The sequence below is a fragment of the Salvelinus alpinus genome, chromosome 5, assembly GCF_045679555.1.
Source record: "Salvelinus alpinus chromosome 5, SLU_Salpinus.1, whole genome shotgun sequence".
NCBI lineage: Eukaryota > Metazoa > Chordata > Actinopteri > Salmoniformes > Salmonidae > Salvelinus > Salvelinus alpinus.
Window position 1 is genome coordinate 48,983,078 of NC_092090.1, and position 25,756 is coordinate 49,008,833.

Genomic DNA, 25,756 nt, shown 5'->3' on the forward strand with positions numbered 1-25,756 from the left:
ATGATTTAACAAAATCCCCACTTCCAGTATGAGCGAGAGAAGAAAAAGTGAGGGAGAGAGGGATGCCAAAAACCAAACTATTTCACAGCTAAAGTAACACAAAAGCTAAGCTACTTTAAACAGTTCCTATTGGAGCGAATTTGGGGGTTAGTGAGAAGTATATTGCTGTTAAATTAGTCAATGGAAAATAAATACTTAAGTTTAGACTGGTGCTACAGTGTCTTCACGTGGGGAAAGGGGACTCTGGAGAGAGTCTTTAAAAAAACACTGTATTGAACAGTGGGGACTGTGAAGAGACACACACAGGCACAGACGCACGCTTACACATACACATGATAAGACACACACATGGATTTTGTATTGTAGATATGTGGTAGTATAGTAGTGGCCTAAGGGTACACACTTAATGTTTTGTGAAAAATGTTATGAAATGTAATGTCATGTAATATTTAAAATTGTATATAACTGCCTTAATGTTGCCAAGGTAGCAGCTAATGGGGATCCTTAATAAATACAAATATGGCGCTGACTCTGCTAAATTGACTCTTTGCCGGGGTTGTTTTTACCAGATTGCAAGACATACAGCAGCTTCCCTAATGCTTGGTGTAATCCTTTCGGGGGGTTTGGAGAAATCTCTGCGTTAAACAAATCTGTGTCTGTCTGCAGCAAATGTGTAAGTATGGTTGGGGTGGAGTGTCCTGAGGCGAGAATGGAGAGAGAGAATCATTTCGATTTTTTTTCTTTGAAAACTGTTTATTCAGGTTACACACAAATCCCATCACACACACAATTAGACAACACAATATAAATAATATAGTCAAAAAACAAATAAAAAAACAAGACAAAACTATAAAGATACTATTCTTTAGACAAGTTAAATACACACTGGGCAAAAGGGTACAAAGGGCCATCTGTAGTTCAAACAAGAACAAAGCGGTCACCCCACCCCTGTTCCTATAACCAGCCGAGGGGTGGGGTGGAGAAATACAACCACTCTCACATTCACAGACATTCATGGCCACAAAGACTGACCATCCACTGGACCAAAATGAAAGTTTTATTTAAAATTTTTAAAGATGACATTGTTGACTAACAACGGAGCAAAACAAGCTCACGTGTTATGCTCTGAAGGGACACGAGGGCTAAGGCATTCACAAGTAACATTCTTAAAGCATCAGTGGGCACACATCACAAATCTCAATGCCCCCCACCTCCAAAAAACACAGAAACGATATGTCCCCTCCAAGCAGTAAGTCACAGGGATGTAAAATACAGATTGATTTTGGTTTTAATAAGAACACCGTCAGAGGGTGGACTGTTCAGAGTAAGACCGGTAATGGAGCTCAAGTTTCATAAAACAGTTTGGAGTTCCCACGTGTACTGAATCACATTTTCTCTCATTTCAGAGAACACAACACATCTCCCACCCAATATTTATAATATGGGGGAACCACTTCTGGAGTATTGTAAGGGGAGACAGCCCTATGACAGTGCCATATACTGTATATCAGAGAAGCATTTAAATATGAATTCCCAGGAACCCGACAGTTTATTACAGTTCCAAAACATATGGAATAGTGTGGCTACTTGTTCGAACACAAGAAGAATCAAAATCAGAGAATATTCTCCCAAATGTATCCCTGGACCAGTGATGCACCTTGAATTGGATCTGGCTGTGTCTAGCGCTAAAAGAGGAAGAATGTTTCCTGTGTATCACAGATTCCCAAGTGTCATCCCCAAGTTCCTACCCCCCAAAATTTTCCCGTGGTCATTAAAGGCAAAAAATATGGGTTCTGTAAGTCATTTATGATATGTCTAAAATTGCACCCCTAGGAAGCTTGTTTAATTCCAAAAAGCTCTCCATAGCTGTACTTGCATTCCTAATGGGAAATGGAAATGTGTTAGCTCTAACAAAGTTTCTTGTCTAGAGGGAGGAAGAAGTTGGATTGGGGGAGGTCGACATTTTCCTGTAGCTGAGCAAAAGAGGCTAATGTATAATCAATGAATAATTGGGCTACTGAGGAGAGGCTGAGTGAATGCCTGATGCCAAAAGCCCCATAATTTAAAGATGGAGGAAATAAATTGTTCTGATTGATTGGACCTGACAGAGAAAACCCTTTAAGGCTAAATGGAACTGATTCCAAATTTTAAGAGACTGTTTCACAATTGGGTTGACACACCTTTTGCCTAGGGCCACTGGGAGAGATGAGCACATGACAGAGGAAAGTGTAGCAGGTTTACATGAATCAGACTCGATCTGGACCAAGAGTGGTCTTAGGCCGGTAGAATCAGTCTGTAGCCAGTACAGAAGGGCTCTGAAATGCAGCCCAATAGTATGTCTGAAAATCTTCTAGAGCTAAACCACCCAGTGCCTTAGGCTTCTGTAAATTGATTTTCTACCAATCCTTGTTAACTTGCCATTCCAAATAAAATACTGTACATCCATGTTTGATCCAGTAAATGAAAACATTTTTGGACTATAAATGGGGAAACAAAAAGAAAGAAGGACCAAAGCACTCTTCATATAATTAATTAAAATATCAAAGGAATCAAAGTTTAAAAACTGCAGCCAAATCGCGTCAGAGTTTTAAAACTTTGTTTCCATTGAACATGCCATACAAATAAAGGTATTGAATAAATGAAGAGTGCCTTGGACCTCCTGTCTTTTTGATGACCAATTGACCCCTTTTACCAAAGAGCACCTTCTGTCTACCAAAATAAGTCGCTCTGGATAAGAGCGTCTGCTAAATGACTTAAATGTAAATGTAAATCTATGGTGTACCTTAGCAGCGCTTCCCTTCCACATGTTTTACTATAAATGGGTAAACACTGAAATAAAGATGAACATGTAGGCAACACATACATTTGAATGACATTAACCCTTGCAATAAGAGAAAGAGGGAGAGACTTCAAAAAGTAAAAGACTGTTTCAAACTATCTGCTAGAGCAACAATGTTTTCCTTAAACAAATTGGAATATTTCCTTGTCACTTTAACTCCCACGTAAGTGTCTTGATCCTGGACAACCCTAAACTTAAAGTTTGTAGAAGAGCAATTTAAAGCAGCCTGATTTACAGGACAAAGTTCACTCTTGCCTTTGATTACTGAGATTGCTCCAAATTGCTTAAGAATAGATAAGGCATGTAGTAAGGAAGTTGGAAATAAACAAAAGAAGGTTGTCCACATAAAACAACGGCCACCCTGAGTATACCTTGAATAGCATCATTAGAGCGCAGTGCGATAGCGAGCAGCTTGATTGCCAACACAAACAACAATGGGGAGAGTGGATACCCCTGTCTCGATCCGCAGTGCAAGGGAAAATAACCAGAGGACAAGTTGTTAGACCGTACCGAAGCCATGGGAGATAAATAAATAACATTTTTCCATGCAATGAATTATGATCTCAGTATATATACACCTGTTCTGAAAGGCCCCAGAGTCTGCAACATCACTAAGCAAGGGGCACCACCAAGCAAGCGGAAAAATGACTTGTGTCATGCACAAAGTAGATGTCCTAACCGACTTGCCAAAACTATAGTTTGTTAACAAGACATTTGTGGAGTGGTTGAAAAACTAGTTTTAGTGACTCCAACCTAAGTGTATGTAAACTTCTGACTTCAACTGTATGTCACTCCCATTGGCTCCTTCCCCTGGTGTTATTGTTTCTGTTCCAGTGTCATGTCTGTGCGTTGTTCATGTTTTCTTGTTTTGTGTTACGTTTATTTGTCAAAACACTCACTCCCTGAGCTTGGTTCTTTGGGAATGACGTCGGGTCCAGGAGCCGCTACAGGCTCTCGTGCCTCAGACAGATCGCCAGGCTAACCTGCCTCCGCCGGCTCGTCAGTCTCTCATGCCTCAGCCGGATCGTCAGGCTCCCCTGCCTCAGCCGGCTCGTCGGGCTTTCATGCCTTCGCCGGATCGCCAGGCTCCCCTGCTTCCACCAGCTCGTCAGGCTCTCATGCCTGAGCCGGATCACCAGGCTCCCCTGCCTCAGCCGGTCTGTCAGGTTCCCGCGCTCCAGCCGGCGACAGGTTCTTGTTGTTTCGGTGGGAATGACGTCGAGTCCGGCAGCCGCTACAGAACAGCGCAAACTGGCTCTAACCAGAATAGAAATAGGAGTGGGAGGCCCCGGTGCACAACTGAGCAAGAGGACAAGTACATTAGAGTGTCTAGTTTGAGAAACAGATGCCTCACAAGTCCTCAACTGGCAGGTACGATTTAATGAAGCTGCCATTGAGTTTGTTTTTACTTAAACTCAGAATGACCATTGTTATACATAGAATAGATGACCATAAAGGAGTTTGCAAGAGAGAACAAACAGATCTGGGACCAGACTAATGTACTGGCCATTGGTTGCTTATACTACTTGTAATGATCCATCATTGTGCAGTCATCATTCAATAACACAGTCATAATTACCCTACATTGACTTGTGTGCACTTGTTCTTGTATGCTGTGTTATCGACAAGCATCTGGTCACTATAGTAACACCATTTGTAACAGGGACACAGTGAGGGAAATAACTGGGTTTATTTTGACAACCTCAGGCTCATAGGAGACTGGGATTGTCTGGGCTTGGGATCTGGCCAAAGAGACTTGTACAACAGTATGTGTATGTTAGAAGTAAATAAAAAATAAAAATCTCCTTTACCTCCACACACAATAACACATGGTTATAGAGTCACTTACAGGAACAATTAGGGTAAAATGCCTTGCTCAAGGGCACATTGGCAGGTTTTTAACCTAAATTGGCTCAAGGATTCATACCAGCGACCTTTCGGTTACTGGCCCAATACTGTTAACCACTAGGCTACCTGCCACCCCAAGCTATATTATATTAAATTGAATCATGTCCTGAAAAGGAGATAGCTAACAGTTACAGGCTACTGATCCAGAATCAGGTAAATTGGACAGAGAAAAGCTCAAATTGATCGCAGTGCAGTCTCTTGAAACTGATTTATTTCAGTAAAAACCACATTAGAACTCTCGTCAGTACCAAAGAAGTACTCAACAAGGGGAACTCAATGACCCTGATCTTTTAGATCACCTCCAAAAGCTAGTTTCCACCACACTTCACATGCTAATTGTATGATTAATTATCTTCCTTTCTGCATCACGAGATAAGAGGGGACTTAAAGGAAGGGCGTTACGGTTTACAATGCTACAATTGTCCCCGAAGAGACTCGAACATGCAACTTTTGGTCCATAGCTCTACTCCATGTAGCCACAACTCTCTTTGGTGAAATGCAATACAGACTGAAAACTAAATGGTAATCTCAAAATGCCAGCTATCAAACTCTGGTGCCTAAAGCCATATTGTACCAATTTATTTGATAGCGTTTCACATCTGGACAATATCAACACAAGTTAAAATATTTGAAGTCATCATTATGTTGGATCAATGTCTTGGATGTCACAGATGTTGCCCATGGAAAGATTGTTTACCTGTCTGATTAAATCCATACAACCTTCAGACAATGTTACAGCAATGTTTTATTGGTTTTGAGAGTGAAGAGATTCCTCGATCGGGGCTAAGCACTTAGCCGGGGCTAAGCACTTAACATAAGAGAAAAGTGGAGGGTTGATGAGGAGTGTGTCACTAAGGCTGTGTTTAGATAAATAGCCCAAAGCTCTGATAAAGTTCTGATGTGAAAAGATCTGATGTGATTGGTCAAAATACCAATTAGTGGGAAAAAGATCACAATTGGGCTGCCTGTCTAAACACAGCCTAAGGCCCTCATATCAATCCTTATGCAACACAGGTAATAATAGTGCCCTATTGACTAGCCATTGTGTAGTGTTAGGTTCTTATTTTTTTGAGTAAATAACTCACGGACACTAGAGAAGCTTAACCAAGTTATATTCTTCCCAAAGGGTCGACACAGCTGTATTCAGAAAAAAAACATTTCTCACAAGTATATATACCCCACTTTAGACACTCCTTCTTCTCTCCAATCCTTACATCTTATGGTTCCACAGGAAAAGGGTAACAGGATAATAAACCCTTATCACTCCCTTCAGGGGATTTGAGCTGACCTCCTGACCTCAACCCCTCCTTCGCCTAATCCACAAATGTCCCCTATAGCAATCCTGTGATCTCCTCCTGTCCACCCAGCACATTCCACAGCCACTCTGTCTTTCTACAGATCTCACTCCTTTATATACTATGCGTCTGATCTATCATGTCTTTAATATCTCAATGTTCAAAGTTTAGAATCCAACAGTAGGTATGTCAAGTAATTTTTGTTAGTAGGCCAATTTAAACTGAGAGAATTGTACAAACTGCCCAGTAGCCTAAAATTGAGAGAACTGCCCTGAATCTTGAATGGCTGAATCATATTTGTACTAAACCACTTTAAAGTGAGAGAAAAGTACAATCAGCCCAGTCTACAGTATAACCTATATTCTCTGTACATTAAGTACATACATACATTGCACATTTATAAGCACATCATGAACATGACTATATAGCTACAGTGATTCCTCCTTTAAAAGTTGTGTCATACTGCGGCACACCCTGCGTGCTGCTGCAGCATTCTGTGGCACGTCATTTAATTGTCAGCCATTTCTTCTGTTACTGCAAGTTATTGCTAGTTTTACCACCAGAGCACATCTTTGAGAAGCATTTGATATTATTCCGTATTGGTATTACAAGAGAATTTAAAACCTTTTTTGTAATAACATAGTATATGGGATTGATTTTCAGAAATTTGGCTTAATTAATTTGATTAATATTATGGTGTTTCCATTCAGAGAAAAATTATACATTTGTAAATTCAGACCGTTTTGCTCTCGGAGCGCACACTGGATGTTCGGGCCGAGGAGTAGGGTTGATTTGAGTCTTTTGGCCTTACAACGGCAGTCAAGCGCCCAAGCTAACGTTGGCTAGCTACTTCCAGACACAAATGAGACCACTCTGAACATTTTACTAGCCCTAGCAGAGCTGATAAGGCCGTCGTTTTGAAGTAATCGCAAAAAAACAGGCCTTATTTTAGTGTATTTTTCACCCTGCCAGCTCCTATTAGTTCTATTGAGCACAGTGGCACCAACTCGCCTTCCGAACGTTCTATTCCCAGCTTATTGTTCAACGTCACAATGCCTGCTTTGCTATTGTTTGCAATGTGACCTGCTTACGTTGTTTTATAGTTAAAATGTAAACAACAAAAATAATATTGGAACTCTGCGGTCTTCCTTTTGTTTCCTATGGGGGAAATATAGACATGTCTGTCTATTTTGGCAAATATCTCGCAATGAGTATGTTTAGTTTTTTTTCAAGTCGGGTGTAACTGGTGTGAAATGTCTAGCTAGTTAGCGGGGTGCGCTAGTAGCATTTCAATCGGTGACGTCACTCGCTCTGAGACCTGGAAGTAGTTGTTCCCCTTGCTCTGCAAGGGCCGCGGCTTTTGTGGAGCGATGGGTAACGATGCTTCGAGGGTTGCTGTTGTCTATGTGTGCAGAGGGTCCTTGGTTCGAGCCCAGGTAGGGGCAAGGAGAGGGATGGAAGCAAAACTGTTACACAGGCACAATTTTAATCAGGAGAATCTCCTCTTTGTATGTAAGTCTTGACAGCGAGCTCATTTGTCATCAATCGCTAGACCATAAATAGTCAGAAGTTTAAATTTTTTCCCTACTTTTTCATTACACAGACATAAGCACAGTTGACACCATCGAGGTGCGGATGTTTACTTTCTACACAAGTCGTTTTTTTTCTAGTTTCGTCCGACGAACAGATTGTCGTGGTAAAATAAAAAGTGATACATTTTTAATGGAATTCTAAGCATCGCTCCAGTCAAAACCTGCTCTGCGAACGTTCGATTCCATTTATTTGCTATGGGCTCGCGCTAGTGTTCCAGTTTAGCCAACATTCTTAAGCCGTTTTTCAGCCTTGGGTGAATTTTTGACTCGTTGTATTGTCCAGCCTATAGATAGCCAGAGCCAATTTACGAAAGCATCCGAATGTCCATTGAGAAAGCACAAAGACTACATCATTTGGCTAAGCTAAGAATGACGAGAATAATCAAGTCAATAAACATTGGGTAGTTAGATAGCCTATAGTTAATATACTGGCAAGTTTGATGTATAACTACAAACGTTAATTAGCTAGCTAACATACCGATACATACTGCTGTAATCATATACTATGTCGTTCATAAGGACAGCGTAGCTAACAAATTGTCAGCCAACATAACGTGTAAGGTAACTTATTTGAAAAGTCAGTACTTTATTACATTGAGTAGCAAGCTACCCCTTGGTCGTTAGGGCAAATCTGGTCTGTGATAGGGGGGGGGGGTTCACACCTAGCTCATCTATTAGACTATTCTTTAGTAAAGGTTAAATAGTCTATTGTTCAGCTATTAGCCCTCCTCCCCAACTTGCAACAAATAGCTGTTCCCATCTCATTCCTTTCCCTCTTCCACGCGTCATCATTCTGCTCCTGAGTGGCTCGCTTGTGGGTGTTCTGGCAGGATATGGCAGCATCTTCGGTTGTGCGTCAAGACTTCTGCATACATTAGCACGTTTGTATGAAGGTGTAGTTATTCACAGACAAATTGTTATGTGCTATGGAGGTACATTTGTGTTTTTTTGTCGAGAGCAAAACCTTTTTTATTTTCAGTCAAAAAGAATTGTTCTGAAAGCAACTTTTTCCGACACAAAGGAAGTCAAAGCGGACACCTACGAAGATGGCATCTCAGGTAAGCAGCACTGGGATGTATTGACGTATCCTAAAAATGACATCTGCTGCTGAAGATTGAACGGTCATATCTCAGTTATTGCTTTCATATCCATAAAAAATAAGCTGTTTTCTTTACTTTCAAAGAGCGAGCTGATCAAGGGGTCGAAAATGTTGATATTGCCAGATGTTCACTGTCCGAGAAAAAGGCTGTGGAAGCTTTATTGCTGGCAAAAGTGTCCATAACCAGAGGTAATTAAACTGTTCTGTGTTCTTTTTCTCCATCTCTGCCTGTCTTGTTGTACATTGGACGTTTCTCACATGCATTAATTAAAAAACCCTTAAGATGTCAGCTGCTAATTTTCAGATTTACACCACATAAACACAGTCATTTTCACTAGACTATCTGTTGCTGCCAAGTCATGATTTGGTGGTGAGACACATAGCCCTCTATATTTAAATGTTTCAGGTACACTCCGATAGGTGTCTGCGTCACATACAGTATCTTCTATTGACATTATCTTCTATTGTTTGTCCTCATGTGTCTGTTTTTCAGCATAAAGTACTCTGTAGCCACTTAGTGTGGACACCAGGTGAGACCACACACACACAAAACCAGTCTCTCTTCTTCACTTCATCCCTCTCCCCCTTCTCCCTAAATCCTCTAGGTTATATCAGCTGTTTTGGTGAACCCCTCCCGCATCTCAACTGGCTGACAAAGAGGGCACAGCATGATCATAGGTGAGATGTCACTTGGTCGGGTCAACAGGAAGTATTATTAAAGAGATGCTTTACATTAAATACAGACAGAGATGTAGTAGTCCCAGAGTTAATGATCCAAGGTCAGTTTTGCATTTCACCTCCTGATTTAAGATGACTGACTGTGTTAGAATAAAAAAAATAAGGCTTAATCATGCTCTCTCATCTGCAGGTATGTTTTGATGTGAGAGAGGAAGCCAGTCCCGTCATCGCCACCTCACCCGCTCTTAAGATAACCTTCGGGCCAACTGGGGGCCCACGGCTGGTTAGGAGACACCGCAATTGTGATGAACTGAGAGAATATTAGGGTAGCACTGTAATTCATGAATCATATGCTGTCTGCCGCTGTTCTTACCTCTTTCCCTTTGTCTTCTACACCTCTCTCCCCACCTCATCTTTCTTCCTCGTTTCATAATGCACACCATATGTGCATTGAAGTACAGATTGAACTTGTATTTATAATATTACAATTATCATAATTATAATGAATCTATGTATGTATAACACCTGGATAATGAACTTCTTTCAATAAAGCGTTTCACATTCTCCACTGGTTGAAATTAAGTATCTCATTGAAATACTATCCTGTGTCCTCAGATTAATGCAGATGAAGGGAGTTAGATATGCATAGTTTTTTTCTTCTTCTGTATATATGAATTACAAATCAATCATGTTTCTAGTCTATTGTATAGTTACAATGTGTAATCATTGATGTCCCAGGAGCAGGATTGGTAAACACTGTTGAAGTGTATAATTGTAATACATACATGCAGACACACAGTTTGATATGACTGAAAAAGTATGGCTCAGATATTCATACCTGAACCGCACCTTTATTTGCCAAGGAAGAGTACATAATCAGTGAATCTACACATCCATAGGCATACAGTTATTTTTATCCTCCACTACACAATAAGCAAGTAAATACTTAGCTAGCTATGTTACTTCAGCTGCATTGCAAGGCAAGCTTACACAATTGTACATTCAATTCAAATTCAAAGACGACAGCCTGGTTTGCTGGTTTTCTCAGGAGTCCCTAAAACATTAAACAACACGAATTACAAATTCATTCTCCTAACACTAGCTAGCTGGCTAATGTTAGCTAGTCAGATAACTTGCTAAATAGCGATTTTCGTAAATTAACGTTATGACAAAAAAATATGCACAAACGTTTGCCTCTACATTAACTAACATATTCCTCTCAATTGTAATTTTTTTGCTTGACTCGTTATGACGTTCTAACAACTGACATCTGGTTCCACCGTAATGTTTTGTCAGCCATATTTGTCAGACACAAGGCAAGGGTGGCTCGAGGCAAAATTCGTCATTGGAACCACTCGATATGATTGGTCATATAAAAACCTTGGGACCCAAATGCATAATGAGTGCTCTAACTCCTCCTTGTGGTTGTCTGGAGCAATGAAGCCGTGACGCTGGGTACCTCTAAGTGCAAGCTCGCAACTTTTAAAGGAGGAACCACTGTATATAGAGCATTATTAGAGCTTATATTAGAGCTTATCTTCTAATGTCATATTTTCACTTAGTCATGTATTGATGTCAATGGGAGAGAGACTAAGTGAAAATGTAGGATTCGTCTCAAAGTTGTTTTTTCAAAGTTGTTTACTCATAGTTTTTTACTCCTCCAAAGCTGAATTCGTCTTGCCTACTGACTATGCCCCGGAGTCCCACGTCCAGTGAGGATGAGATGGCCCAGAGCTGTTCTGACTACTCCGAGGACTCCGCCTCTGACAGCTCCCGTGAGGAGACCATCTACGAGACCATAAGAGCCACCGCTGAGCCGACCCCCAGACGCATGGACGACATACACACTCACTCCCTGGTTGTCCGCGTCCTCATCCCCGACCTGCAGCAGACAGTGAGTGTGTGTGTGTGTGTGTGTGTGTGTATGCTTGCCTATGTTTACTCAGGAACGTGCAAAGGAGTTGTATGTTAATTTGAGTCAGAAAGAGCATAATGTTTGATGTACCAACTTATGGGTTACCTTTGGAGGGTTTTTTACACCCATTTTTCTTTTTAAAGGATAGAACTGTTTAATCCTAGACTCATAGACTGACTCAAAGGGTTTTTAATGTCTGGATTGCAAAAGAAGTTCAAGTGATGAAGTCTTAGATTACACTTGTTAGCATCCTCTCTCTCTCATTTCCCTTTGCTATAATACCTTTGATTTAAGCCAGCTGTGGCCATCCATTATCCTGGCTGTGTTGCATCCTTTCGCCTGGCGGAGAACACACGCTGTGTGAATGATCTGTGGGTGTTGACGTATAGACTTTTTCCTATAGGGGAAGCTTCTATCAACCCTTGTTTCGTAATAGAAAAAATAAGGCAGTGGGGTGTGTGTATATCGTAGATTTATGGGGACATGCATATCGCTCTGCATTCCTCTCTTACTACCAGACCTGGGTTCAAATACTATTTGAAATCATTTCAAATACTTGAGCTGGGATTGATTGACATGCTTGTTGCAATGGAACTAATAGAATCGCTGCAAAACTATAAGTCTGGCACTCCAGGCAGGTTAAAGCAAACGCTAAAAGTATTTTAAAGATTTCAAATAGCATTTGAAGCCAGTTCTGCTTAATATCTGCTTAGTTATAGTTGTGTTTTTGTGTTTCTTGTGCTCTCTACTTTGATTTATGTAATTCTGTCACTAACTCCTTATTTGCTGCTTAATTGAAATCAATCTCTTTTTGACAACATCCCTTTTGATTAAAAATAAATAATCCATACATGTTTGCCCATGAAGTGGTCGGAAATTGACTTTAAGGACCTGAATGCCCAAAATTTCAGGAGATAAAGGTGCTCAAAGTTTACCCATTTTTCAACACTGGGAAATATAAATGGTTGAGTTTGATATTATTTAAAAGCTTATCAACAGGGTTGTCAAACTATTGTCTTGAAAAATTAGTAACGATTTGTTTTACCTTTAACCCTTTCACACGTACCATCACACGGGTGTGTCATTCGAAACTGACCGTTCCAAATGAGCGTTCTAATCACACGGGTGTGATCGTACGCTTCAGGGACCACTGTAGAACGATCACACCCGTGTGATTAGAACGCTCATTTGGAACGGTCAGTTTCGAATGACACAACAATCAGAATTTGAGCTGGCCACACTTTTTTCAGAAACTATTTACACAAAAACAGTCCTTACAAAGTTATGTCCAGAATGTGAGCAGTTTATTTTGGGATGCAATGTATCTATAGCATAACATAATCATCCTAACCGGAAAAATGTAGGCTACATTTGTCCTAGCGCTGAGGAAAGATTGACGCAACACAAGCGGTCATATTTTCTAACTCTCGGCTGACAAACTACAATATGATTAGCTAATAGCAATTACTATGTATAATTAATCACATCACGGGTGAGCTCACCATTGATCAAAATAATTAAAACACTTTCTAGAAATCAAAAGTAATCTGACGATTAGTTTCAGTGCGCACCCATGCTTTTTTCACCTCACAGAAACTAAAGATAAGAGAAGACAAGATGAGTTTGGTCTGTTTATAGTATGCATGTTGAAGGGGTGTGTCGTCTACCATCGTTCATATACCACATTCACTTCCTGAAGTTCTCAAAAAATGAGTGAACCCTTACTCACCTCATTTTGTTATAGCATCTTTGGTCCGACAGACGATCAAGTGAAACCCAGAATGCATTGTATGTCAACAAACATGGCTCCACACACACAGTTGGAATTAGCTTAGCTCATCATAATCAGTACAACGTTCAAAAAAATATTTTACACACATACTATGTGCCCATTACAATCTATGCAAAAATCCAAATGCATGATTTATCACCGGTAATTGAAAAACGTGAATAAAATAGTAAATATATCAATAATACCACACAAAACATTTCTGATAGTGATTCATTGATACAAATGGCGCGTGCAGGCAGTCAATCACTTAACCCAGGGGTCGGGAACCTATGGCTCCCGAGCCAGGTGTGGCTCTTTTGATGATTGCATCTGGCTCGCAGATAAAACAAAATATTCTCACTTGTTTTAATCCATCCATCGATTTTTCACTGCTCATGTCCTGTTCAGGGCTGCAGGAGCAATTGTCCATTATTTTAATTAAATGATACTGGCCTACGTTGGCCGTTGCTAGGTAAAACAGGTAAACGCCTCCTTTTGAATCAGTCTGCTCGGTCATTAGCTCAAAGCTAACCCTTCGACGAAGAAGATGGCGAAAAGAAAAAAAGATGACGAGTATCGTACATTTCAGGACGAATGGACCGAAGAATTCGCCTTTGTGGAGAGAGCAGGTTCTGCGGTGTGTCTAATTTGCAATGACAAAATTACATTGATGAAACGGTCGAATGTAAAGCGGCACTTCGACACGCGCCATGCTACCTTTGCATCAAAATACCCTGCGGGAGACAGCAGAAAGAAAACGTGCCAAGAGCTACTGAGCAGGGTGCAAGCTAGCCAGCAGCAACTCCGCGTATGGACCCGGCAAGGTGACTATAATTCCGCTAGCTTTGCTGGATCTTTAGCAATAGTGAGGAACGGAAAACCATTAACAGATGGCGAGTATGCTAAAACGTTCATGCTGGATGTAGCCAATGAACTTTTTGATGATCTTCCGAACAAAGACAAGATAATTAAACGGATACAAGACATGCCTCTGTCGGCAAGAACTGCTCATGATCGTACCATCGTGATGGCAAACAAAGTGGAGGAAACGCAAGTGAAGGACATAAATGCAGCGCCGTTCTTTTCCCTGGCTTTGGATGAGTCAACAGACGTGAGCCATTTGTCGCAGTTCAGCGTGATTGCAAGATATGCTGTTGGTGACACACTGCGCGAAGAAAGTCTTGCAGTTCTGCCATTAAAAGGGTCCACAAGAGGTGAGGATTTATTTAAGTCTTTCATGGAGTTTGCTCAAGAAAAAAAATCTACCTATGGATAAACTTCTCTCAGTGTGTACTGATGGTGCTCCGTGTATGGTGGGGAATAAAAAAGGATTTGTGGCGCTTCTCCGTGAACATGAAAATAGACCCATCCTAAGTTTCCATTGCATTCTACACCAGGAGGCACTTTGTGCTCAGATGTGTGACAGGCAGTTTGGGGAAGTGATGTCGCTGGTCATTCGTGTGATCAACTTTATTGTTGCTCGAGCCTTAAATGATCGGCAGTTTAAAACACTGCTGGATGAAGTTGGAAATAACTATCCTGGTCTGCTTTTGCACAGCAATGTGCGTTGGTTGTCAAGAGGGAAGGTGCTTAGCCGTTTTGCGGCTTGCCTGAAAGAAATCCGGACTTTCCTTGAAAGGAAAGGCATCGAGCATCCTGAGCTAGCCGAAACTGAGTGGCTCCTCAAGTTTTACTATCTCGTAGATATGACTGAACATCTGAACCAGCTCAACGTAAAAATGCAAGGCATTGGAAATACAGTGTTATCCCTTCAACAAGCTGTGTTTGCTTTTGAAAACAAGCTAGAACTTTTCATCATGGATCTTGAAACAGGTCGTTTACTACATTTTGAAAAACTGAGCCAATTTAAAGATGCATGCACAGCAAGTGAGCCTGTTCAAAACGTTGATCTCCACCAGCTAGCTCGCTGCACATCCAGTCTCCTACAGTCCTTCAAAGCACGCTTTGGAGAATTTCGTGAGCACACTCGTCTTTTTAAGTTCATCACCCTTCCAAACGAGTGTTCACTGAACACAGCCGACCTGAGTTACATTCCTGGTGTCTCCGTCAGAGATTTTGAAGCAGAAGTGGCTGACCTGAAGGCCTCAGACATGTGGGTGAATAAGTTCAAGTCACTGAATGAAGATTTGGAAAGAATCACACGACAGAAAGCGGAGTTGGCGAGCAAGCACATGTGGACAGAAATGAAAAAACTTCAACCCGAAGACCAGCTGATTCTCAAAACTTGGAACGCGCTTCCTGTCACATACCACACACTGCAGCGTGTGAGTATTGCTGTATTGACCATGTTTGGATCTACGTATGCATGTGAGCAGTCATTCTCACATCTTAAAAACATCAAGTCCAACCTACGATCACATTTAACGGATGAAAGCCTCAACGCTTGCATGAAGCTTAACCTCACCAAGTACCAACCAGACTACAAAGACATCAGCAAATCCATGTAGCACCAGAAGTCGCATTAATGGTGAGTATTATAACAACATTATTTAAGAATACATTCAGAGGCTTATTATACTGACATTTAGTTGAATTCACTTTTAAAATATATTATATGGCTCTCACTGAAATAAATTTCCAAATGTTTTGCTTTCATGGCTCTCTTAGTCAAAAAGGTTCCCGACCCTTGACTTAACCTCTCACTCCCACTCTGAGCCATTCAGTGTTGTTGTTTATGCATGTAGCTAATGAGCTAAGCTGTAGCATTAGCAATGTCTTTTCAAAAGGAGACAACTCAGAAATGCGAAAATTCTGGAGATTAAAGGAAATTCTGACAATGAGTCTGAAAGTCAGGAATCAGATTCTGACAGTGACAGAGGACCCCTTGTCTGAGGACCCCTTGTCCACTGACAAAGTCCTAGTTCCATTTGAAGATGCTGGTGGTGATGGAGGCAGACCGATAGTGGATGAAGTACAGGAGTTCTGTGGTAGCTGGAAGGCTGCCAGCCATTTCAACCCTCCTGGCCCTGCTGTTTGTGTTGATGAGTCCCAGTCTGGAGTGCAACGCCCCTTGCCATTTCCATCTGAGGCAGAGTGCTTCAAGTTGTTTCTGACAGAAGAGATGGTGGGAGACATAGTAGAGACCGATTTGCCACCCTCTTTTCCCAAGACTGCTTTCTAGTTCTGCTGCTATGACTGCATTTCATCAACAACACTACTTCCATCCTAAATGACCCGTTACACAAAATAAGAAATGTCAACAGCATACAGCAACCATGTCGGCCACAGGGAAGGTGGACCACCTGACGGGAGAGAGAAACAAACCAGACAGAGAAACATAAAATCAGACTGCGTGTTTGACTGTAACCTCAAAATGGGGGCAGTGGATAAGGCTGACATGATAAACAGCTTTGTGGAATGTACTCAGAAAACGACCAAGTGGTATAAGATATTTTTCAATTTACAGAGCTAATAGAATAGTGTAGCGAGCTACATAAGCACGATTGAATATAACACCATAAAAGGTTATGACATGAGTAACGTTACCTCGCGTGTCCACGGTTATAAGGAATATACACAAATATATTACGCTCCATACACACAGAGAGCTACAGTAGAAACGGTATATCACGACACACAGAAACTATTATAACGTAATAAGGCACTTACTTTGATAGAAACGCAGTCTGGATTTGAAGATGGGTGTCTGTAGTGACGCCTCTAGCACTGAGACGCTGCGCCACTTGGGAGTCATAAGGCCAGGGTAGCTTCAAAATACAACACATGCTAATACTTCCCTGACGCAATTAGCATTGTTTTCCAGAGCTAATAGAAGAATGTAGCTAGCTCCCTAAGCATTGAGTATAACACCATAAATGTTATGAAATGAGTAACGTTACATCGCGTGTCAGCGGTTATAAGGAATATACACAAACATTATGCTACAGTAGAAATGACATGCATAAACTATTATAACGTAATAAGGCACTTACTTTGATAGAAACGCACACATTTCCAAAGTTATTATTGGTAATGAAAACAACTTTGATTGCAATGCAGGCAACAGATGGAAAATATGGACACGTGTATGCAGGACGGCAGATGAGCAAATGTCTGCAGACTTGAACTGCACAAACAATTAAGAAGTGTTTGGGGAAGTTTGTCCAGGTCAGAAATGTCTAAAAAATTAATTGGTCCGCAAAAGTAAAAATGGCTACTTTTATGTGAATGAATGAAGCGGAACACACCTCAATTCAAACTGTTATTAGAAAATAAAAACTTGTTAGAAAATAATTTAAAGTTGACAAGTTGAAAACAACCTATAAATAAAAACAGGCTGCGTGCTTTGGTTTGAGAGCAGCACGGATTAAATGTACTGTTGCGTAACAATCACATTCTGGAATGGAGAGAATGTTCAAACATCACGTGCATAGAAAAACTCCGGCTAGGGCGACCGTTAGAGATATTTGGAACTCACGGAACTCAAGTAAATTATCTAAAAACACATCAATTTAGATTTTTTTCATATTCGCATATGTTGTCGCTTAGACCATACTTTTCATCATCTGACATTTTTGTGTTGTGACCGCCATCGGTTGAGACACAACATGCTCTTGAATACAGTGTGGGTATAATTTTTGTACATTTATCAGCCAAAACATGACACCCATCCTGTATTCAAAAGCATGTTGTGTCTCAACTGATAGCGGGCACAACACAAAAACCTCAAACGATGTAAAATAGGTTTTAAGCTACAACATATGCAACAACTAAAAAAGAGTTTGCCCGTTTTAGATAATTGACTTTTAAATGGAAAAAAAATGACATAAAAAAGATAGTTTGGACAGCTCTATTTGTAAGCTTTTAAATTATATCAATCTCCACCGTTTATCTTTTCCAGTCATGAAGACATGGATGTCTTCTGGCATGGTGGGGTTTGCAAAATAGGTCAACATTGAGCACCTTTATCTCTTGAGTGTTTTGGAATTCAGGTCCAAAAAGTAACTTTCTGAGTACTTCTACAATGGGCAAATATTTATGGAAGGTTTGTTCAAATCAAAAGGGGTGCTCTCAAAAAGTAATTGAATTAAAATGGATTTACCCAAAAGAGATATTGGTCTCAATGGGACTTCCCTGCTTAAAAATAAAGTTGAATTATTATTATACATTTTTTAATCAATGTATGCACTAGCTCTTCTGCTGGTCCAATGAAAGTAGTGGGGTAGGGAGATGGAAGTGAAATACAGTACATGAGCAGAGAGATTGATTGCATATTGAATTGAATGATTTTTAAGGCTAACTGTACGTCAAACCCTTAGTTGAACCCACACTGTCATAGAAAGCATGACATAACACACAAACTTAGATTACATTGGATTGTTAACCTTTAAATCTTACGGTATGTTAAATCCCACGCTTTCATAACACATGACATTATATGATGACATTTCAAACTGGTATCTCATGGATCTAGAAGCGCTATTGAATGTTGGTGGCTTTCAAAGCAGATAGATTGAGTTTTTAGATGATATTTGGTCGTAGAAGTATTTGTGGGGGTTCCAGTGACATCAATCAAAGGGTGGCTACAGTGGGGCAAAAAAGTATTTAGTCAGCCACCAATTGTGCAAGTTCTCCCACTTAAAAAGATGAGAGAGGCCTGTAATTTTCATCATAGGTACACTTCAACTATGACAGACAAAATGAGGGGGAAAAATCCAGAAAATCACATTGTAGGATTTTTTATGAATTTATTTGCAAATTATGGTGGAAAATAAGTATGTGTGTGTTTCCCACAAATCACACAGAGCACAAAGAATTTGAAAACAAATCAAACTCCTCTGTGGAGATGGGAGAACCTTCCAGAAGGACAACTATCTCTGCAGCACTCCACCAATCAAGCCTTTATGGTAGAGTGGCCAGACGGAAGCCAATCCTCAGTAGAACGCACATGACAGCCTATTTGGAGTTTGCAAAAAGGCACCTAAAGAAGACTCAGACCATGAGAAACAAGATTCTCTAGTCTGATGAAACCAAGATTGAACACTTTGGCCTGAATGCCAAGCATCACGTCTGGAGGAAACCTTGCACCATCCCTACTGTGAAGCATGTTGGTGGCAGGATTGTGCTGTGGGGATGTTTTTCAGCGGCAGGGACTGGGAGACGAGTGAAAGATGAATGGAGAAAAGTGCAGAGAGATTCTTGATGAAACCTTGGTCCAGAGTGCTCAGGACCTCAGACTGGGGCGAAGGTTCACCTTCCAACAGGGCAACAACCCTAAGCACATAGCCAAGACAACGCAGGAGTGGCTTCGGGACAAGTCTCTGAATGTCTTTGAGTGGCCCAGCCAGAGTCCGGACTTGGACCCGATCAAACATTTCTGGAGAATCCTGAAAATCGCTGTGCAGTGACACTCCCAATCCAACCTGACAGAGCATGAGAGGATCTGCAGAGAAGAATGGGAAAAACTCCCCAAATACAGGTGTGCCAAGCTTGTAGCTTCATACCCAAGAAGACTTGAGTCTGTTAACGCTGCCAAAGGTGCTTCAACAAAGTACTGAGTAAAGTGTCTGAATACTCACGTAAATGTTATTTTTCAGTTTTTATTTTGTATTAAATGTGCCAAAGAATCTAAAAACCTGTTTTTATTTTATCATTATGGGATATTGTGTGTAGATTGATGAGGAAAAAAAATATTTAATCAATTTTAGAATAAGCCTGTAATGTAACAAAATGTGGAAAAAGTCAAGGGGTCTGAATACTTTCCGAATGCACTGTAAACTCCCATATCTGTTAGGCTAAATACTTCAGTGCAATCACAGCGCACTAGTGGAACACAAACAACATTGTAAATACTACCAATATTTGAATGTCTTTATATTTTTTAAACCTTATTGAGTGCAATATTTACTGTTAAATTCTAATATTTTTTGTTCGTGTTTTGTGTCTTCTCACTTTTGTTTATTGTTTATTTCACTTGCGTTGGCAATGTAAATACATGTTTCCCATGCCAATAAAGCCCATTTGAATTGGAGGGAGAGAGAGAGAGAACAGCTACAATGAACAACTGTTTTTATGTCCCTCCACTACTCCACACTCTCTTGCTTTTACAGTATGTCCATCTCTCACTTTTTCTTTGTTAGTCTCTTTGTAATCTTCTAAACTGTTTCTTTGTCTCCCATTCTCCCTCTGTCTCTCCTCTTTATCTTTTCTCTATCTCTTTGTTCATTCCTATAAGTGGGAAACATGTCGTTGAACTATGGAACGGTTGTGACTCTTTATGGTTAGGGATAGGTATAGAGGGGAGGGTTTACGGTAGGGGGGGCGAATGGGCCACATAGTGGGCGGAAATCTTTGGGGTCAATTTGTGTTGACCTACATCTGAGCCTGATGCAATTGTGATGTAATTAACTTACAGTACAAGACCACCCACATAAGTATAGTACAGTACAGTACAAGACCACCCACATAAGAGCTTCTGAAAGGAGGCGGTTTTGTACCCTATAGTGTTGAATAAATCAAAGTACTGGGATTAACTGTTCCTCTCTCATATATATTCAAATGACCTAACTTACTTATTAGGTTGAATTACCATTCGTTAATTTTGAGTCATAATTGACTCATTGTATTAGAATGGGCTTGTGGTGGCACTGGAGGATTTCGTTAGATTGGTTTACCGCTTGGTGACTGTAGTTGTAACATCAGTGGGCTGTGTGTGTGTTATCGTGTCTGAGAGAGAGAGAGAGAGAGAGAGAGAGAGAGAGAGAGAGAGAGAAGAAAAAGGCAACCAGTGAGGAACAAACACCATTGTAAAAACAACCCATATTTATGTTAATTTATTTTCTCTTTTGTACTTGAACTATTTTCACATCGTTACAACACTGTATATAGCGATAATATGATATTTGAAATGTCTCTATTCTTTTTAAACTTTTGTGAGTGTAATGTTTACTGTACATTTTTTGTTGTTTATTTCACTGTTGTTTATGATCTATTACACTTGTTTTGGCAATGTAAACATATGTTTCCCATCCCAATTAAGCCCTTAGTGTCAGGTTTTGGCCAGGACTGTTCTGGTTTTTTGTCACTAGATGTCCCCATTGCACCTTTTTTGTACCTTTTGTTTTTCCCTTGCTCTATTATTGTTTGCACCTGTATATCGTTCCCTTGTTAGTATTTAATCCCTGTGTGTTCCTTAGTTCCTTGCTCAGTGTTTGTATGTTAGCACCCAGCCCCAGCCCAAGCCTTGTTGTGAACATATATTTTTCTCTTGTTGGATTTTCCAGAGGTTCTCTGGTTTTGTTCTTTTGTATTTTGGATTAGTCTTTTAGGTTTGTTTTTTCCCTTGCTGTTTTTACCACTTTGTGGATTTTCTTTGTATTTTGGAAGTTATCTATTTTTTATTAAACCACCATCTCTAGTACTGCTGTGTCTGCCTCATCTTCTGGGTTCTGCCGATTTAGTGACTGTTTCTCGCACCGGGTCCTGACAGAAACACTGAGCCATTATAATGAACCCAGAGGCAGCCAGTACCCAGGACTTTTTTCCCATGCTGTCCCACCACGAGGGAACTGTCCAACGTCACGAAGCTGCTCTGGTTCAGCAAGAGGCCTTAATGGCTGGACATTCTCAACTTCTGTCGGAGATGATGACTTCCATAAAGCAGATTTCTGATCAACTTTCTCCTGCAACCGCTTCTGCTCCAGTTCATCAGATTCAAGTGCCCGTGGCAGTTAACCCCCTGGCTGAACCTCGTCTGCCGCCTCCCCAACGGTTCTCAGGTGATCCGAGTGGTTGTAAGGGGTTTTTCACCCAATGTTCTCTCTCCTTCGAGCTGCAACCCTCGTCATTTCCCACCGACCGGTCCAAGATAGCATATATCATCACCCTGCTGTCGGAAAAAGCCCTAGCCTGGGCTACTGCTGTGTGGGATGCCCAAAGTCCCTGCTGTGCCAGCTACTCTACCTTTGCTGATGAATTCAAGCGAGTGTTTCAAGGTCCTACCAGCGGTCCTGACTCAGCCAAACAGCTCCTGACTCTCCGCCAAGGTCGGCGCAGCGTGACGGACTATGCCATCCAGTTCCGCACGGTGGCAGCAGCGAGTGGCTGGAATGACGAGGCGCTCACAGTGTGCTTTTTGAAGGGTCTTTCCGACACCATCCAAGATGAACTGGCCACTCGGGAACCACCGGACAACCTCGAGTCCCTGATCAAGTTGGCTTCACGCATTGACCAGCGTCTGAGAGAGAGAGAGCTCAACCGTAGATCTCTCACCCTAGCTCCTATCGGTCCCAGCTCCGAGTCTCCACCTTTATCCCCGCTGACTCCACCGGAACCCATGCAGGTTGGACGCATCTCCCAGGCTGAGAGAGACCGCCGGATGAGGGAGCGATGCTGTCTATATTGCGGCAAACCGGGCCATTTCCTCTCCACGTGTCCCGGGCTCCAGGGAAAACGCACTCTCCCGTGCAGGCCTGGGAGGACTGTAACGGGAAACATAACCTCCTCCCATCCATCCAACTCCCGCCTGCTCATTCCAGTTACCCTTTCCTGGGACAACCACGAGCTTCCCCTTCAAGCCTTGGTAGACTCTGGAGCCGCAGGTAACTTCATGGATGGTGTCTGGGCGAAGGAGAATGGCGTTCCCTCTGAACCTCTAAGTGACCCCATAAGGGTTACTACGTTGGATGGAAGCCCTTTGGGATCTGGACTTGTCACTCATGTCACTACCCCCTTGCGTCTTTCAGTTTCCCAACACCAGGAAGTGATGAACTTTCATCTGACCTCGTGTTCCGAGTTCCCTCTCGTCCTTGGATACCCCTGGCTTCACAGCCATAACCCTCACATCGACTGGTCTGTGGGCACTATCAAGCAGTGGGGTCCTACGTGCCAAGCCACTTGTATCTTCCCAAGTTCCCCGAGTTCCCCTCCCGAGTCTCTAGAATCCATCGACCTGTCCCGAGTTCCCGAGTGTTACCATGACCTCAAACCGGTATTTAGCAAACAGAGGGCCACCAAACTACCACCCCATAGACCTTACGATTGCCCCATCGACCTGTTTCCGGGCACCTGCCCCCCCAGGGGTCGGATCTTTTCCCTATCTCCTCCCGAACGAGCTGCTATGGATACCTACATCAAGGACGCTCTGGCAGCAGGCCTCATGCGTCCATCCACCTCGCCGGCGGGAGCAGGGTTTTTCTTTGTGGCCAAAAAAGACGGGGGATTACGTCCTTGCATCGACTACCGGGGACTTAATGCCATAACCGTCCGTAACCGCTACCCGCTACCCCTTATGGCCACAGCCTTTGAGCTGCTCCAGGAAGCAGTGGTCTTCACTAAGCTTGACCTGCGGAACGCATACCATCTTGTGCGGATCAAACCCGGTGACGAGTGGAAGACCGCTTTCAACACGCCTACTGGTCACTACGAATACTTGGTGATGCCCTTCGGCCTGACCAACGCCCCGGCTGTGTTCCAAGCGCTCATAAACGATGTGCTTAGGGATATGCTTAACATTTTCGTGTTTGTTTACTTGGATGACATCCTCATCTTTTCGAGCTCCCTTCAAGAACACACTAAGCATGTCAGACAAGTGCTCAAACGCCTCCTAGACAGCCATTTGTACGTTAAGCCGGAAAAGTGTGAATTCCATTCCTCTCGAGTACAGTTCCTGGGATTTGTAGTGGAACCCGGTCGAGTCCAGATGGACCCCAAGAAGGTAGGGGCGGTAGCAGATTGGCCCACCCCCAAGTCCGTTAAGGAAGTTCAGCGTTTCCTGGGCTTCACTAACTTCTACCGCAAGTTCATCAAGAACTTCAGCTCGGTGGCAGCCCCTCTCTCAGCTTTAACCAAGGGTGGCAACACAAGGTTTCTGTGGGGAAGAGAAGCTGAGACGGCCTTCCAAGGACTCAAGCAGCGCATCCTCTCTGCTCCCATCCTGACACTACCGACGGCGGATGAACCTTTTGTGGTGGAGGTAGACGCATCAGAGGTTGGTATTGGAGCTGTCCTGTCTCAGAGGGGTGAAGACAAGAGGCTTCATCCTTGCGCCTTCTTCTCTCACCGGCTTACCCCGGCCGAGAGGAATTACGATGTGGGGGATCGTGAACTCCTAGCGGTTAAGATGGCATTGAAGGAATGGAGACACTGGCTCGAGGGGGCTTCTCAACCGTTTCAAGTGCTTACGGACCACAAAAATCTGGAGTATATCCAGCAGGCGAAGCGGTTGAACTCCAGACAAGCTCGATGGTCTCTTTTCTTCAGCCGATTCCAGTTTATTCTCACCTATAGACCCGGGTCGAAGAATCTCAAACCGGATGCCTTGTCACGAGTCTACTCTCCTGCCATTCGAGAAGATACTGACATGACTGTTCTTCCTGCCGCTAAGATCGTGGCTCCGATCTCGTGGCAAGTGGAGGATACCGTGAAACAAGCTCAAGCCATCGAACCGGGCCCTGGAGGAGGTCCTGCTAATCGGTTGTTTGTTCCCAAGGCAGCAAGGTCCCAAGTCCTTCTGTGGGGGCACTCCTCTCGCCTCACCTGTCACCCGGGCGTAGGTCGCACCTTGGAGTTCATCCAGCGTAAGTTCTGGTGGCCCACCATAAAAGAAGACGTTGCCACTTTCGTCAAGGCCTGTTCCGTGTGCTGCCAGGGCAAATCTTCTCACCTCCGCCCTCAAGGACTCCTTCACCCTTTATCTATTCCCCACCGACCCTGGTCCCATATCTCGCTGGACTTTATTACTGGCCTTCCTCCGTCCCATGGTAATACTACGATCCTAGTCATCATCGACAGGTTTTCTAAGGCGGCCAGGTTTGTTCCCTTGACCAAATTACCTTCTGCCAAGGAAACAGCTGAGTTGGTGATTAACCATGTGTTCCGAGTCTTTGGCATCCCGCAAGATATGGTTTCCGACAGAGGTCCCCAGTTCGCCTCAAGGTTTTGGAAGGCCTTCTGCCAACTCATAGGGGCCACGGCCAGTTTATCTTCAGGGTACCATCCGGAGTCCAACGGCCAAACTGAGAGGATGAATCAGGAGCTGGAAACCACCCTCAGATGTATGGTTTCCAACAACCCATCCACATGGTCATCCTTCATTGTTTGGGCTGAGTACGCGCACAACACCTTGTGCTCCTCCTCCACTGGTATATCCCCGCACGAGTGTCAGTTTGGCTATGCTCCTCTATTGTTCCCGGACCAGGAGGCAGAAGTCAGAGTGCCTTCAGCCTCGAGGTTCATCAGACGCTGTCGGCTTACGTGGAAGAAGGCCCGTCTTAATCTTCTGCGTTCCTCTCAGCAGTACCAACGACAAGCCAACAGACGTCGCCGTCCCGGTCCTACCCTGTACCCCGGCCAGAGAGTATGGCTCTCAACAAAAAACTTACCGCTACGGGTGGAGTCTCGCAAGCTGTCCCAGAGATTCATCGGACCCTTTAAGATTGCCAGGAGAGTCAATCCCGTTACCTTTCGCCTGCACTTACCCAGATCCCTTAAAATCAATCCCACATTTCACATTTCTTTATTAAAACCTGTTGTTTTTTCTCCCCTTATTCCGGCAGGCAGACCTCCCCCTCCGCCCCGTGTCATCGGAGGCCAGTCGGCTTATACCGTCCACCGGATACTGGACTCCCGCCGGGTGCAGCGGTCCTGGCAGTATCTGGTGGACTGGGAAGGCTACGGTCCCGAGGAGCGCTCCTGGGTTC

The 25,756-nt window shown here is 42.7% G+C and overlaps 1 protein-coding gene and 1 long non-coding RNA gene across 2 annotated transcripts in view; both read left to right on the top strand.

The window, feature by feature from the left end:
* Positions 1 to 8,447: 8,447 nt before the first annotated feature.
* LOC139575205 (uncharacterized) lies at positions 8,448 to 10,051 on the top strand. Its single transcript, XR_011674910.1, has 4 exons — positions 8,448 to 8,692; positions 8,818 to 8,922; positions 9,339 to 9,411; positions 9,602 to 10,051. It is a non-coding gene; the product is annotated as an uncharacterized lncRNA (long non-coding RNA).
* Positions 10,052 to 10,216: 165 nt separating this feature from the next.
* LOC139575304 (SH3 and multiple ankyrin repeat domains protein 2-like) overlaps positions 10,217 to 25,756 on the top strand; it is a 182,972-nt gene continuing 167,432 nt past the window's right edge. Inside the window, exons 1-2 of the mRNA XM_071400252.1 lie at positions 10,217 to 10,228; positions 11,078 to 11,305. Coding sequence (XP_071256353.1) covers positions 10,217 to 10,228; positions 11,078 to 11,305 — 240 coding nt within the window. The remainder of the gene's footprint in view (positions 10,229 to 11,077; positions 11,306 to 25,756) is intronic.